Consider the following 15,769-nt stretch of genomic DNA (forward strand, 5'->3'; position numbering starts at 1 on the left):
GAGGCGGCCCTCTCCCCGGGGCCGTGGGAGGCACAGGCGCCCGAGCCAGTGCCCGGGTGCGAGCAGCAGGGCGGAGCCTTGCGCTGGGCCTCCGCAGCATTCCTCGCTGAGCCTCCGCAGCATTTCTCGCTGAGCCTCCGCAGCATTTCTCGCTGAGCTGCGCAGTTCCCAACGCAAAACACATCGCAGAGGAAGGCTTGGATTTTTGTAATAATTGCATTTATTTCCATTTTTGATAAAAACTAGTAGGTTCTTAGCTCCCAACCACACATTTATAAAGATGGTAAATGTTGGAAGAACACATGGCGGGCCGCCTTGGAGCCAGCGGGCCGTCCTGAGCGAGGCAGCTCTTTTGCAGGGGGGCGGGGGGGGGGGGGGGACGGTTGCAGAGCACACTGAGGACGCTTACAGTTATTTTCAGCTGGTTCTGCCTGGGTGCAGGCCCTGGAAACAGACCGTTGCTAAACAGGGGAAGATGGGGGAGCGGGCGGGGCGGTGAGGGCTTGCTCCCTGCTCTCGCCCGCACCCACGGACCTCCACAGTCAGCTCCTGGACCACGCAGTGCGCGCAGCCAGAGGGATTTTAAACACGGTGCAGTGACACGCAGTCTGGATGTGCAGAATTGGCAGAAGCTGGGATTGGTACTGTAAGAGCAATGGGTCCGGGTCCCAGAAATGTGATGGGGAAAGGAAAAAAGTAAGGCCCAGGGATCTAAGCCCACGTGGGTGTGTGAGGCCTTCCTGCCTAAGTGGAAACGGGCGGCTGGGAGGGGAGATCAGAAGCAAAAGGGAGAATTCAGAAGTAAGAAGGGAAGGGACCTGGCGGGTTATGTGACTGGCTCCCCTCCCCCATCTGCTGACCCGCTTCCTGAGGCATCACCGTGTCTGCTTGGTTTGGGTCAGCCATTCAGGAAGCTAGGTTTTCCTTTGTAAAAAAAAATCAAAAAGTAGAAATAGTGTTTGACGCCATGTAGCTCACGCCAGGTTTAATGGGTTATCCCGCGTCTGAGGCCGGCCCAGGTCCAGGCGGCGGGTCAGCGGGGCGGCCTGGGGTCAGACCGCGTTCCTTTGAAGGAGCTGGTCCAGTAGTTGCTGGGGAAGCGGGAGACAAAGACGTCAAGCTCAGAGTCAGCATCTGCGCGCCACACACACGCCGCCCCTGCTGGCAGCCAGGCCATTACCTTTTTGAAGACTTCTGCGCGGAGCCTGTTACTCTGTAATATCAGCCTTTTCTTTTGCTCTTCTTTTTTCTTTTTGACTTCCGGCAAGTTGTTATAGATTCTGAAACAGATGCAGAAAACATTTTGACAGGTAGCAATCTTGAACAAGACTGCGCGCGCCTGCATGGACCTGCGTCCCAACCTGTCAGCAGGCGCCTCCAGGGCAAGGGGAGACTCCCCTTGCTCACAGGCCTTCTCGAATCTGAGACGCTGAGGCCCAGGGCTCCCAGGACCGTGTCCCGACCAGGGCTACCCCGGCAGCCAGAGCCCGACACGTGGGTCCCAGCGAGCGCCATGCAGGGCTGGCTGCTGCGCCTTCAGAAGTCACTTTCCTGGTCCCTCCGTTCTCCATGGTCATTAACTGCTTCCTTGTAAAATCAGGGGTTCCCAGCCAGGAGCTTGCTGCTCTGAGAGCCAGCTTGTCCCCAAATCCCTTTATGCCACTCAGTGCCTGCCTTCCTGTGACCTAGAAAAGGAGCAGCAAACAAGTAGAGTATGTGCCGGCATAACGCACAGAAAGGTGTGTGCGTGCATGTGAGGTTTGCCTCCTCGCCAACCGCTTTCCTACTCAAACTGCTTCCAGTGCATTCCAGGCATATGTAGGATGTTTGTCCTGGTGGAAAATCAGGAGCATCCACATTACAAGCCGCGCCCCAGGGGCCCCTCTTCTGGACACGTCCTTCCTACTCCTAACAAAACTGTTTCTGTACCGATGCTCTGTTAGAATCCATGGTCACAGCGTGGTCACTGCAGCCGGAGCTCCTCCGTGGCTACACATGTGGCACTTGGCTAAAACAGCTCTTTTTCGTGTTTTCTCATGTTTGAAAGCCAGACCAATTGTGTCAAACAGGTTCCACTGCTAACGTAATAATTACAGAGGATAACAATACCGACGCTGGCAAGACCAGCACCTGACATCGTCTTGGTTATGGGGCGCAAGGCAAATCGCCGGACGTGAATTTTCTCACTTACCCCTCACAGTGTTGGGAGCGGCACCGGGGCCTGCCGTTACGGGAGGAGGGACTCCGGGCCTGGCGAGGCCAGGAGGCTCGCGGAGCAGCCCTCAGCTGGGATTCGCACTTCCGCCTGCTTGGCTCTGTGCAACACCGCCCCCCGCCATGGAGCACAGAGTGACCTGGAAATGCTTCTGCCTGTACAGTGCCTGGCACCCCGTGGGCATCGATATGCTTGGAATAAAGAAGTGAACACACATGCAGGAGCTTTCTAGGCAGGGCTGTAAGGGGCTGCAGGAAGCCTGCACGTCGTAAAGCTCCCCAGTGGAAGGCCCCTCGGATCCCTGGGACCCACCTTGCTGAGACGGGCCGTCTGAATCACACGGGGAGTTCGAGGTGAAAATTTCTACAACTCAGCCCTGGGGCCCCTGGGGCGGTACTTGTTTTTTAATCGTCACCCACGAACATGCTTACTGATTTTTAGAGAGGGGGAAAGGAAGGGAGGGGGAGAGGGAGAGAAACATCAATCTGCGGCCTCTCCTGTGCCCGGCCAGGGACCAAACCCGCAACCTGGGCATGTGCCCTGACTGGGAATGGAACCTGTGACCTTTCAGTTTATGGGACGACACCCAACCCATTGAGTCACACCAGTCAGGGCCTGCAGCATTTTCTTAAAAGAGCTTCCTAAATAAATTACGGTACATCTACAAAATAAACCACGTTGCAGAAAGTTAAAACCCATGAATTAAACCATCTCTATCCATACCTCCTGACCCAGGAAGACCTCATAGACAGGTTAAAAAGTGAAAAAAGCAGCTTCAGAAAGATAAAGTATGATCCCATACATGGTTAAAAGTCAGATAATTCTATATGTACAAATAGAAGTCTGTTTGTAGGCAGAGGAAGGTCAGAGGGGTGGCTGGGGGCTCCGGGGCTGGGCCGGGGCTGGGGAGCGGGGTGGGGCAGGCTTAGTTGGTCATGAGGGAATTTAGCTGCGTCTCTATTATTTGAACTTTTTAAATGAAAATGTAATTCAGCAGCATAATTAATAACGAAGAACACAGAAGAAAGCCCGGGGGGCTCCCCTAGGGGCAGGGGCGGCCTCGGGCCGGTGTCGGAGCCCACCCAGAGCACAGCCCACTGAGCGGAGCGAAACCGGGGCCTGGCTCCATCGGGGACCTGGCCTCCGGCCGGGGAGCAAGCGACGCGGGGGCCATTGCCTAGCTCGCCTGCCCTGTCCAAGTCTCAGTTTCCACATCAGTGAAATGATGGGGTGATACGCTCTGTCCATGGACGCTATTTTGAAATCTATTATTTTAGTTGGAAGGCTCCATAATAGCAGCTTTGGGTTTGGGGACTGAGAAGCAAGGATTTGGCTGAATTTTTTCACTAAATTGAAAGGGAATACTTTTGGCATGAGGTATGCATAACTTCGCACTTCTGAAACAGCAAGTCTCAAAACCCGGTGGCGCTTTAAAAGCCCAGTTAGAGCGCCATGAAGCAGGTCATTAATGGGACGGTCCCCCTTCTCCTCACTTGCACATTTTTATTTACCAAGAGGTTTCCTACAGAGGGTCCAAGTTGGCTAATTATCACGGAAACAACATAATCATGGTAAAAGCTGAGACTTTGCTTGAAGTGGGGAGAAACGCATTCTCCCTTCTGCCGTGGCTGCTCTAAGTGCACCCTCAGTTTGGTTTAAGTATTATAATCTTCCCACTGCTAGATACTTTATTATAAATTAATGACATTTTGCTTGCATGAACTTGGCCAACATTGCAGAGTTATTCCATTTCGATTAGGAGGCCAGGTCCTAGAAAGAATGGCAGCCTTTGTGCGCCCCGGGTGGGTGAGAATTCGCGGGCGTCTAGAATAGCAACCAGCCGAGCAGAGCAGGGCGCGCTTGCTGGCAGCGGGCTGCCCAGCCCGCTGGGGAGCGAGTGCCAGAAAGGCAGGCTGGTGGCCCTCGGCGCCTTCCCTGGCTCCCATGTGCCATCAGCCTCCAAGTTTGGGGCTCTTTCCCACGGGCCTAGCCACGGTCAAGGCTCTCGAAGAAACAGCTTCTCTCCTGCTCGTAAAAGTACCTTCAGGGGTGCACAGGGACCGGCAGCACCTGCCCAGAGCGACGGTGGCGATGCCCTCCCTGCTGTGAGCCTGGAGATCTCTTGGAGACCAATTACTGGATCGGCTCGGCATCCAAGACCCACCACTTTCCGACGGATTTTCCAAGAATGGCATTAACATTCAGAGGCAAAATTCGACAGCCACACTTCTGTGAGCCAGCTTTTTAAATTCACGGCCAAGGAGACCTCAGGACCTTAAACGCGGACCTAGAAACTGGCCCCGCCAGACAGCGCGGGGATCCGTGAAGCCGCCCGACTCCCTCCCGCCCCGCGCAGTCACCGGGTACCTTTTAGATCGCATGTGCATCTCCTTCTCCGAAATGTACCTTTCTTTGGGCTTGAACAAGTTATCTGGAAAAAATGGAAAGAGAGTTCACTTCAGAAGGCACGGACGTCACGCGTATCTGGGGAATCACCGCGGTGAGATCAGCGCACACTCTGTTCCTGGTCCCTCCTCCGAGCCCCCGCCAGTCACAAACCCTGCGGGTCTCAGCAGACACTCATACGCCACTGAAATCCACAGCCAACGGGTGGGTCTTGACCCCTGTGACCTAGGGCACCACACAAGGCTGGCCCCCGGCTTACCTGATGGGCAGAGGCCCCCATGTGCGCGTCATTTAGAGACGGAGAGCGTCGTGGCCTGTGGGGGCAGTGCCAGGGTGCCTCCGTCTCACCCTGCGAGTGGGGCCCGGAGTGCGGCATCCCGCGCGCAAGATGCCTCCGTACTCGGTCTCGGTGCCCCTCCGGACAAGGCCCTCGCCCAGCGGGGCGTGTTCAGAGCAGGCGCCGCTCCAGCACGAGCCTCCGGGAGGGCCACCCAGCACGGCATCCACGCCAGTGGAAGGTTTGCCCCCTTCTGGTGTCAGAAAACGTCACCGCATCATAGCCACGTCGGTCCAGCATCCTTTGAGTAAGCAAGCGCACGATGGCAAACCATCACTATGAGTCGAGGCTGTTTTTCGATGTAAGTATACATTACTGATCCCAATGATGTTTACGGGCGGCACACTTACAATGCTATGTGTTACTTTAAAAAATAGCACCCACCCTCCTGCAGCAGCTCCGAAAACCCTGTCATTGAGCCAAGAGCCTGGCCTGCAAAAAATGCTCCCGGGAGCCTGTGGCACGTGGCGTCTCGGAGCAGCTGCCTCACTTTGTGGAAACCCTCAGAGCAGCCTGCGCCCGCGTCATCCAGCATACGCAGACAGGGCCCTCGGCACCTGGCCCGCATCCGAGTTGAAGCGAGCTCCCTGTGATGCACAGCGAAGACCCCGCCAGGTGTCCACGATGCCACCTGCCCACCCCTGGCGGCACGTCCCATCACTAAGCACTCCAGTGGGGCCACGGAGGACTTCTCAGGCTTGAGAATCTGCAGACTTTTCCGGGAACGCACAAGCAGATGGGACAGAGTCACGGATACTGAGAACTGTCTTCCCCTCTGGGGAAATGGAACACAGCTCCTGATATACAAGGAGAAACCGCCACGGCTGAGCTTGTATTCTGTCCAGTTACGGCAACACAAAGAAAAAATATGGTGCCATTCCTTAACTTCAAAGACAAGATTCAAAGGAGAAATAAGAGGAGAAGGAAACGAGGACGTTGCCAGGGAAGGGACGATGCACTGGTGTCTGGAAAGGCATCAGGCCATGTGGGCCAGCGCATCGCCATGAAACTGTGCTCTGCTGGGACACCCCTCGGCTTCCGCTGGGGACCAGGGCCTCAGGAGATCCCAGCGACACTCCCTAAGAAACGGGGGTCACCTAAGGCAGGCAGGGTTTTGGGCAAGCAAACATGTGACAGTCAGGGTCTTGGAAGCGCCCCGCTGCACGGCGGAAGGAAGACCTGCAACGGCTCTGGCTCCAGTCTGGGTCTGCACCCCCGGGGCTGCTCGAGTCTGGGGCGAGGCCCACCTGGACACCGGATGGCGCCCAAGGGAGTGAAATGTTGCACCATCTCAAATCGACTGTATGTGCGCTCTGCTCTCGAAAAGTAATTTTGTAGGTTTTTGTTGTTGCTAATTTAGTTTCTTTCTTTAGAGGACCTGATACCACCAGGAAGGGCAGATGTGAGCCACGGGCCCCTCCCCTGCCTGAGCCTTCTCCGCCGGGGGTGCCTCTGTGCCCACCAATCTCTACAAACACGTGCACGCGCGCGTACAGGCACAGGCGGCCTGACATTCCGACAGCTGACAGTGTCGCCAGGAGGCGGCCAGGACCACCTGGATGCAGGTGTGCTGGGCGGTCTACGGCTCAGAGACCTGATACGCAGCTCTGACTGCAAAGCTTCACGTCCCCACCGAACTGGGACTCTGAGCGGCGCTCAAGTTCACGGGGACTCACTGGGATGATGCCCTTGCAGGGCTGGTTTCCTGCGGCCACCTGAGCACCCTGAGGAGCCCTTGCTTCCCCGACCTGAGAAAGACCCAAACCAAGAGGAGCCTGTTTGGAGAGAATGCAGCTAGAACCAACAAGCTGGTCTGGAGTGTAGATACTGAGTCTGCACCTCCCAGAATCTTCTATCAAAGATGGAGTCTCCCTACAGGAGTAAACGTGGTGCATTTTAGGCAGGGAAGTCCCTAGAGAGTTCCGCCCCCACCCCCCAACACGGCCTTCAGTCCGTGCAGTCACGTGAGACCACAGGCTGCTCATCGCGCTGGGTTCCAAGCTCCAAGCAGCAGCGTCTGCATTGGGGTGGGCAGCATGGTCTTCAGGTGCAAACTCCTCACACTAGCACCTCGCTTCTCCTTGGCTCACCTTGGGGGGCCCCAGTCGCTGACTAGGCCAGAGTGGAGGGGTCTCCCTTGGACTAATAACCTCTCCAGAAATCAAGCTGCGATCCCTGTGCCGGCCAGGCGAGCTATGACACGCACAGGGCGTTTGCCTCCAATGTGCTCTTGGGATGATCGAGTCATGTGCCTGGGTCAACACTCTCGTTTTTCTGAAATCACTTCCAGCCTCTGTGGACTCCTGCATGTGAACAATAGTCCACATGGCGGGCAGCCGGGGAGGTGGGTGGCGGCTACGCAGCCACGGGCATCGCTGTGAAAGCGGCTGGCCTGTCCACGGCCGCCCAGGCATGCCGAGGTGCTGAGGTCCCCGTTTGGAAATGCAACAGGCTCTCCGACCCTCCTGGCGAAGGCACACAGGATGAAGAGACAAAGTGGAAAGCGGGGGTCTCTGGAGACTGCTACTCTACTTGCAAAAAAAAAAACCAAAAAAAAAAAATGAAGTAGGGAGGGGCTCCTGGCTACAGAAGAGCAAGCCATGCTCTGCACAGAGAGCTCAGCTGCTGCACAGAGGTAGCTCAGCTGCTGCACAGAGGTCTGTCACCAGCCCAGGGCTTCCCTGAGGAGATAGGGGGCTGGGCATGTCCCCCTGGGGCTGGGAGTCGCGTGAGGGGGGTCCAGCCTGAGCACCACCGGCAGCGCAGGAACCTCCCTGCAGGTCCTCCCAACGGAGAATCTTTGAGGTAATATATGGGTGGTGCCGTAGACCAAGGCTTCGGCTCTCCAGCCGCAGGAACAGTCCCCGAGTCCAACGTGTCCATGAAAAACGTTTTTGGAGAGAAATGGAGTCTTAATGTCATGCCTGGGTCCATTCTGCTCCGGCTCTTGAACCCAAGGCACTGTCCCACCAAGCCCCTCTTTCCTCCCCACCCCCGAGGGCTCCTGCGTGATTCTAGACTTGCTTTACGCAGTGCAGTCAGCCCCAGACCCCCTGCCCAGAGGTCCCCAGGCAGCCCTTCCCCTGGACCAAAGGGCTGCCGGCAAGGAGAGCAAGGCCTCCTCCCCCTAGTTCCAGATCTTTCTGTGAGAAATGGCAGACTGAAAGCCCAGCTGGGGTTCCTTTAGCAAAGCATGGTTGGCGTTCCTACAAGCAAAGATTCCTGGAGCAATGTTCTCAAAGGGGACTCTCAAACATTGTATAAAAGCATTCCTAAGTCAAAAAGAAAGGAGGGGAACTTAGGTTAGACACATGCAAGCAGTCTTCACTGCTGCAGGACTGATCGGCGCCTTCACACACACAAGGCGCTGTAAGCCTCCGAGAGGGTACAGCACACAAAACGTTCCTCAGAGGGGTCCAGGGGGTTGGTCTTTCTCTGAGATGCACTTCGCATAGTTCTAGGCATGAGGACACTGAGGAGAAAAGTGACAACTACAGAATGATAGCTATAGTTCATTCTCAGTTTTCAAAGCTATCTGTGCCTATAGACTAGGATTTAATCTATATGCAAGGTCTGTCTGCGAAAAGTTGAGCCATTGTTAATATAAGGAAAACAGTTTGCATGACATCGATGTAACCTGGCAGCCAAGGAGAGCAGACAGGAATGAGCAAGTGTGAACAATGACCACTTCACTGTACTAGTCAGTGGGCTGGTAGATGCCATTGAGTGAACATGTGTACTGTGTGGCTGCTGCATTCAAAATGACTGAATGAGTAGAGCAACAAAACTGCATCAGATTTTGCATTAAGCTTGAACATTCCTCTGGAGAAACTATTCAGATGATTCAGAAGGAGCAGCTCTGGGCAAATGGCGATTGGCAGCTTCATCACGACAATGTGCACGCTCACACATCACATCTCATGCAGGGTTTTTCTGTGAAATGTTTTCAAGTTACCCAGGTGGCTCAGCCCCCTACAGCCCAGATCCAGCACCCCGCAACTTCTGTCTTTTCCCAAAACTACAATCACCTTTGAAAGAGAAGAGATTTCAGATCACCGGTGAGATTCAGGAAAATACGACGGGGCCGCTGACGGCGACTGGGAGAACTGTGAGAGGTCCCGGGGTGTCTGCTTTGAAGGGGACCGAGGCATCCTATGTAAAATGTTTCTTCTATCTTCTTCAATAAATGTCTCTATTTTTCATATTACGTGGCTGTATACTTTCTGGACAGATCATATATATACATATATATATATATAAAATCTGGTGTACTCTCTCCACATTTTCGCAAGAATGTGTATGTGTGTCTGAAACAGCAAGCTCCATTTACTCGTTTAAAGGGACTTCAACAATGACAACGACTTAAGCGACACAGCAATGTCTGGCTCTGGCTAGGAGAGGCATTGTTAGCCCCGATTCCGGGGTTTCCCAGAGCTTTTTTAAAAACCACAAAACACGGTGATGCGCCGATGCTGAACAAAGTTCCGCCCTCGCTGCCGAGAGGACTGACACCCTCACCGTCCCTGTGGGGCCCGTTGCTGAAGTGGATGGCAGGGCAGGCGGGAGATCACTTGGAAAGTAAAAGTGACGCAACTGGGAAAAAGAATCCTTGATTAAGTCACTTTTTCTTGCCATTCTGCTATTCTTCGTTTTTACCTTCGTTAATTTAATTGGAAATAACCTGTCCTTTAGGTCTACTTCTAACCAACAGACAGAAATTGATCTGTTTGTCCCCAGGTTTCTTAAAAACACACAACATAAGATCTTTCTCGTCGGTCTGGGAAGGGCACTAAGAACATCCATGTAAATGTCTCTGAAGCAGGGAAACCGCCTTCCAGCTCCATCATGCTCCTTGCTTTCCTTGCGCACAGATGGAATAACAATTTACTGTTCCCTGATAGGCACATTCTTAAATTCCTTTGTGAGTAATACTGGGCAAACTTCCCGCATGTGTGCGTCACGCATCGTATGGGAAAGCACGGATGAGATCAGAGAGGGCCCCGGCCGGAAGTGTGGCCGCGCAGGAGCTGCGTGACGAGTGGCTCGCAGTCATTTCTGCAGCGACTTCTGCCCTCTGAGGTCAGACCTGCGGGCCCCTTCTGCAGCTCGACACCCTGGGAGTGCAAAGCCACTTTAATAGGACGCTCGCCCCAGGCGGGCATCAGCTGCAAGGGCAGCGCCTCTGGAGGGGGAGCCGCTGCAGGGGGCCTTCGGCGACGGCCGCCCCTCTCCTGGGCCGTGGCTGGCACGGCACTCCTGCTCGGCTCACGGTGGACGTGTGGGCAGTGCAAATCTGATTAACACTGTCTGCTCCGCTGCAGGCCACAGGGTTCCCCGGCGCGACCTGGTGTGATGCATGCCCCCTGACACCACCACCCAGGGAGAGTTTTCCTAGCATACCCACGTGACTGTAACCCACAATGAAGGCGGCAAGAAGGCAGAGGGTCTAGAGGGACACAGGAGCCATGAGCCTCAAACGGAAGAGGGTGGATGGCGGCAGTCAGGGTGGGGGGAGGGGCGTTCGTGGAAGAGGGGGATGCTCCCGATGGGCTTTCTCTGTACTCACTGGTGAAGGGGACCACTTAGAAGAGCCACACGGAGAACCCCAACAGACGGAGGGGGACAGACAGACAGGAGCGAGGCCACCTGGGCTGGGAGTACTGCCAGGCCTTGCGCTGGCTGCAGCCAAGAGAGCAGGTGGCAGCCGTAACTTACAAAGAACAAAGAGGCCGACAGTGAAGGGACAGTCGCCCGCACAGCCGGGGTCTTGCACTACAGGCATCAGAGGCTGAGGAAGAGGCTGGGAGTGAGACCAGGCAGAGAAGAAGAGGGGCCGAGAAAGGTCCTATCGAGGCGCTCGGGGACCCTGGTTGTGGCAGCCACCTGAGGTGACGAAGGGGGCGGTGGGGAGAGCCAGGCAGGACAGGGTGTGGGCTGCAGGGTGGGGGTGGAATCCAGCGAGGCTCAGAGGCTGAGCCCCAAGCCCAACAGGGACAATGGGGACCAGACCCGGGAGAACCCTCAAAACAGGGCAGAAACAGACTGGCCAGCAGAGGGAAGGAGAGAGAGGCCCTCAGGCTGGAGACCGGACCCCGGACTGCGGGCAGGCTGCCTCCCGCCTTCCTCCTTCAGCCCCTGGGGCTCATCGCCTCCCGCCCCTCGGCGGTCACCACATGCCGCTGATTCTGCCACCCAGGGACCTCTGGCCTCCATCACCCCTGTGCCCTCCCGGTCCCTGCCCTGGACTGACCTCCATCCGTCTTGCCGGGAGCCATGCCATGCGGCCCTGCCTCAGCCCTGGACCTCAGAACGCAGTTAGACTTGGAAGCAGCCCACGCAAGGCCTGTGGCCTCCACGGGCTCACCTGGGGCCCCGTCTCCCTCTGCTCCATGCCCCGCTTTTACGGTCCAGCTGAGCTGAGCTGCGCCGAGCTGAGCACCCAGCAACCTCTCCTTCCTGGGCTCCCCCGCCCCCACCCCGCACCATGATTCACCCGAACACAGCCCGGGGGGCTCCTCCCTCAGGAGCCTGCCACATCCCCCAGGTAAGAACAAGCCCATGGCCATGGGTCTCCATGGCAACCCAGGAAGGCTCCCTCCCCGACACATAGCAAATCCCAATGTCATTGCCTCTTTATGTGCATGTTCTCCCCACAATCTGGGGAAATCAGTGAGACCAGGGGCTATGCATGGCCCACAGTGGGTTCTCAGGAAAGGCGAGCTAAGAGACAGATAAGGACACTCCCAGTGCCACTGCTGGAACCCGCAGAGGCGGCCCCGGTGGCTCCCGGGCGAGGAAGGAGACATGCGTTCGTCAGCTTTGGGCACTCAAGCTGCAGCCGCCGAGACGGCCAGTACAGGCCGGGCCACAGGCAGGACTTGTGTAACGCTACCTCCTGGACCCTCTGTGATGCCCCCTCCACATCCAAGACCCCTCGTGTCTCCCTGGGAACCCCCGCAACACTCACACGTGTGTGCAGGCCCGCGTGCGCCCTGCCCGCGCCGTCAAGCCTGCTCGGAACTCGTCAGCCCTCCGGCCCTCGCCATCAATGTCCCTGAGTGTCAGGTGCTGGCCGTCCAGGCAGCCCCTGCCCCCCACCCCGGGGCATCTGCCAGATGCCAGAGCTCCCGCCGGAGCCTCCCCGGCCTGTTCTGACTTGGGGCGGCCGGGCCAGCCCCGATCGGAGGCGGCTGCCCCCGCGCGGAACGCGATCTCGTCTTCTTCCTGACAGACGTCTTGCCGCTGTAGCCAGAGCTCGTTCATTCGCGCATATGATTTGTGAACTAATTCGGCATGTAAGAAAAACATCTGCATTTCGCTTTTATCAGCCTGCCAGCAGACAGGCTGAAGACAAGATGTGCACTCCAGACGTGTTTAATGGGGCCTTCAACACTGCCTCGCGCTCGCCCCCGCGCACAGGAAGGCGGCTCCGGTTCCAGAGCTCGTCTGCTGGAATGGACCTAACAAACAAACACGAGACGCACGCCCTCATCAAGGCGTCCGTATGGCAGGGACAGGCAGGCTGGCCGTGAACGCACGCCCGAGTCCCACTGACAGCACACCAGCCGCGGGGACTGCCTCGGGATGTGGGGACTGGAAAGGTGCCCCAGTTATTTGCAACCGTGGGCTAGGTCTGAGTGCCTTCTATGATATACCATTTGAAGGTTTTCACCTAAAGGAAGGTGGACTCGTAAGTGTACATGTTTGGGGCACACCGCCACAGGATGACGGAGCTGCCAGGCCTGGGTCTCCCCCAGGAAGATATGTTCGAACCCCTGGACGGGTGACAGCGACTTGATTTGGAAGCAGAGTCTTTGCAGAGGAGCTCAAGTTAGAATGAGGTTGCATTGGCTCAGCGTGGACCCTGAGCCAGTGGCTGGCATCCTTAGGAGAGGATGTCTGCACGCACAGACACGGACACACGGGAGGCCATGGGCGGCGGGGCCCGAGGCTGCGGTGCCGCCCTGGTAGGAGCCACCGGAAACCAGGAGGGAGGCGCGGCATGGCGCCTCTGGAAGAGGTCAGCCCGTGGACACCTGGAGCTCGGACTCTGGCTTCCGGACCCTGAGAGAACACACTGCCGCCATTCTCGCCACCCAGACCCCAGAACCACACACGGAGGGCCAGGCCGTGTCCCCCAGTGGTGGGGAAGGTGGCGTTCCAGGCCCCCTGGGGCTGCCAAGGGGCGCGACTGGAGGGCCACCGGCCCCGGGGACGAGGAACCCGGCACTGCTGCTGATGAATGGCCTCACACAGAAGTCCCCAAATGCCCCAGGTCTCCACCTGTTCCTCCACAAGGCGCGGGGATCGGACAGGAGAGGAGCCCCTTGCTTTCCAGTCACTTCCTTTCAATAAGCCCCTACCCTGCCTTGTGCACCAGGGAGCCCGCTGAGCCCTCCAGCGCTGTTGGTTCCCGTGCGGGGACGACACACTTGCCACCCTAACCATTTGTGCCTTCACACCGTTCCGGCCGGCGGCCCTCATGCCAGTGGCAGCCCTGCCGCCGTCCCCAGGACACGGGCAGCCAGAGCAGGCCCTGGGGGGCTCCCACTGGCAGCCGACACTTGTCATGGTGGCCTGAGAGCGCAGCCCCCAACCCAGATCGCCCCCCGTGGAGCCTGAGACGCAACAGTCCCTGGAGGACCCACCGGACCGCCTTTCTCTGGTCTGCCAGTGGCCAGAAACGCTGCGGAGAGTCCCGCTTGAGAGCAGGGACACTTCGGCCCATTCCTTGGGCTGACTTCTTTCCTTAGCATGCTGGGAAGTCCTCCGGGGAGGAGCAGCAGGGTTTGCCACACCCTTTGCCGCAAGAAGGACGCCTTCGAGGCCGCCCTTGCCAGGGTCTTAGACGTCCCCCACCGCCGGCCGCGCTCTGGGGAAGGCGGGCCAGGGCCTGCCAGGGACCGTGGGGGTCAACAGGAATCCTGTGACAATGCCCTCTGTCCTCTGACACAGGTCTTCACATCCTGGAAGCCAGAACGTTCTCTTAGGAAGAAAGATCTTGCTCCTCCGTCCAAAAGAGTAAAACTGCAGCCCTTCCCAGGCTCCGGGGGCTCCAGGTCCCAGCCGCAGGCCATCAGCATGCGCTGCAGCCCCGGCCTTGCTCTCAGCTCTTCTTGCTGCTCTTGCGGGTTTACTAGTCTTCCGACGAGCTCCATGAGGAGAGGCCTGAGGTCAGGCCTGCTCACGGCGCCGTCCCAGCTCCCGATCTGGGCCCTGGCTGCTGCCCCTCCGCTGAGCATGACAGAGGCTGCCTCGCAGGGTCAGCACGACCTGACCTGGCTCCGCTGCACCTCGAAGGCTGGCCCTCCACGCCCAGAGCTCACGCGCGCAAGGGGCTTTGAGAGGACGGGCGCTGAGGCAGACAAGCTGCAGTCAACCTTCCACCCCGGGGTCTGTGTTGCAATCCGTGAAGGGCCAAGGGGGTCTCTTGCAAATGTCGGTCAGGAGCCAGGAATTTGAACTTGCTCCTGGCTGTACAGTGATGTGGCTCCCTTCCCAGCTGTCATGGAAAATTGTGTCCCAAGTTATTTCTGCTGAGTTCTGCGCCCATATCAACTCTCTCCAGGTGGGATGGCTCCCGGTGCAGGCTTTGTGGCACCGAGGGTTAGGTACTCGGAGTGAACACAGGTCCCACGTACGTCAGCGGCAGCATTGAGAACAAGCTCTGGGGTGCGGGTGCCAGCCCTGAGGACCCCCAAACCCCTCGACGCCCCTCCCCCCCAGCCATCGAGCTCACCGCTAAGCGGGTGGGGCACGGTGAACTGCTTCTTGCTGGTGCGGACAGGCAGGGGGCCCTGCTTCGGCCCCGGGCTCTCCTTCCGCTGGGCTCGCCTCTGCTGAATCATGCGCTCCAGCCTCCTCAGCCGCTCTTGCGAGCGAGAGATGAACTGAGGCTTCCGGACTTCCAGGGCTTCCTGAAGGAGCCAAGAAAGCATGTTATTTTTAAGAGAAGGGACACAGAAAGGCGCCCCTTTGTCTGACCTGGTCCAGAAGCTGATCTGAAGGACAACGCTCCGAGACCAAAAGCCCCAGTGCTCAAACATGCCACTGGTTTCTCGGAGCAGCTCACGGGAAGACCGCCGCAGACCTGCTGAGGGCCGGTCCCGGCCGTCCATCCCTGCCAGCGCCCAGGGCCCCGCGGCCGCGCGGCGGCCCATAGCCAGCGTCCAGGTTACGAGAGCAAAGGTGCACGCCCACCCGTTTCCACTTTCACCCCGTCGGCCCCTTCATTCCTAAGAGTCCCAAAGTGGAGTGTGCCCCGAGTTCCACTCCCAGACACCGGGGCAGGGCGGGCGCCGCCAGCCGCTCGCTGCCGTGGGGGCTGGGCCCCTGAGGCAGCGCAGGCCCAGGCCCCCCGACCCTGCCCCGTGTAATGTCTCCTCCAGGGAAAAGCAGTTGGCAAAATATCTCCGCCTACACAAAACGGTTCTGCGCCTTCCACAGAGAAGGCCAGAATCCCCCGCGTCTCCCTGTGGGCCCGTCGCTCACACCCTGTGACCTCCCTGCACCGGGTCCCCCACTCAGAATGCCGCCCCCGGGCCAGGCATTTCACGGGTGTTCATCGTCTCGGGGACCCCTCCGTCGACACCGGAAGGCAGATAGAGTCAGCCTCGTTGACAGAGGCAAACACTGAGGCCAGTTGTAGCCTGGTGGCGCGCGGCTGCGGGAGGCCACGCCCTTCCCACCCCGCCTGTCATCCTCTGGGCCAGCCACTGCCGGGAAAGCCCCGTTCACATTGTTCCCTGCCTCGGCCACAGCCCCAGCCGCAGCCATCGGCTCGCGTGCCAGCAGTCCCCCCGTTCAGCCGG

General features: G+C 58.0%; 1 protein-coding gene across 1 annotated transcript in view; it reads right to left on the reverse strand.

The window, feature by feature from the left end:
- Positions 1 to 437: 437 nt before the first annotated feature.
- The window catches only part of CUNH10orf90 (chromosome unknown C10orf90 homolog), a 149,489-nt gene continuing 134,157 nt past the window's right edge, over positions 438 to 15,769 (reverse strand). The window contains exons 5-8 of the mRNA XM_054581789.1: positions 14,698 to 14,875; positions 4,583 to 4,646; positions 1,181 to 1,280; positions 438 to 1,091 (exon numbers count right to left, since the gene is read on the reverse strand). Coding sequence (XP_054437764.1) covers positions 1,053 to 1,091; positions 1,181 to 1,280; positions 4,583 to 4,646; positions 14,698 to 14,875 — 381 coding nt within the window. The 3' untranslated portion in view covers positions 438 to 1,052. The remainder of the gene's footprint in view (positions 1,092 to 1,180; positions 1,281 to 4,582; positions 4,647 to 14,697; positions 14,876 to 15,769) is intronic.

This window comes from Pteronotus mesoamericanus, unplaced genomic scaffold (genome assembly GCF_021234165.1).
Source record: "Pteronotus mesoamericanus isolate MK-2021 breed Mesoamerican mustached bat unplaced genomic scaffold, CSHL_Meso_final contig_657, whole genome shotgun sequence".
Classification (NCBI taxonomy): Eukaryota; Metazoa; Chordata; class Mammalia; order Chiroptera; family Mormoopidae; genus Pteronotus; species Pteronotus mesoamericanus.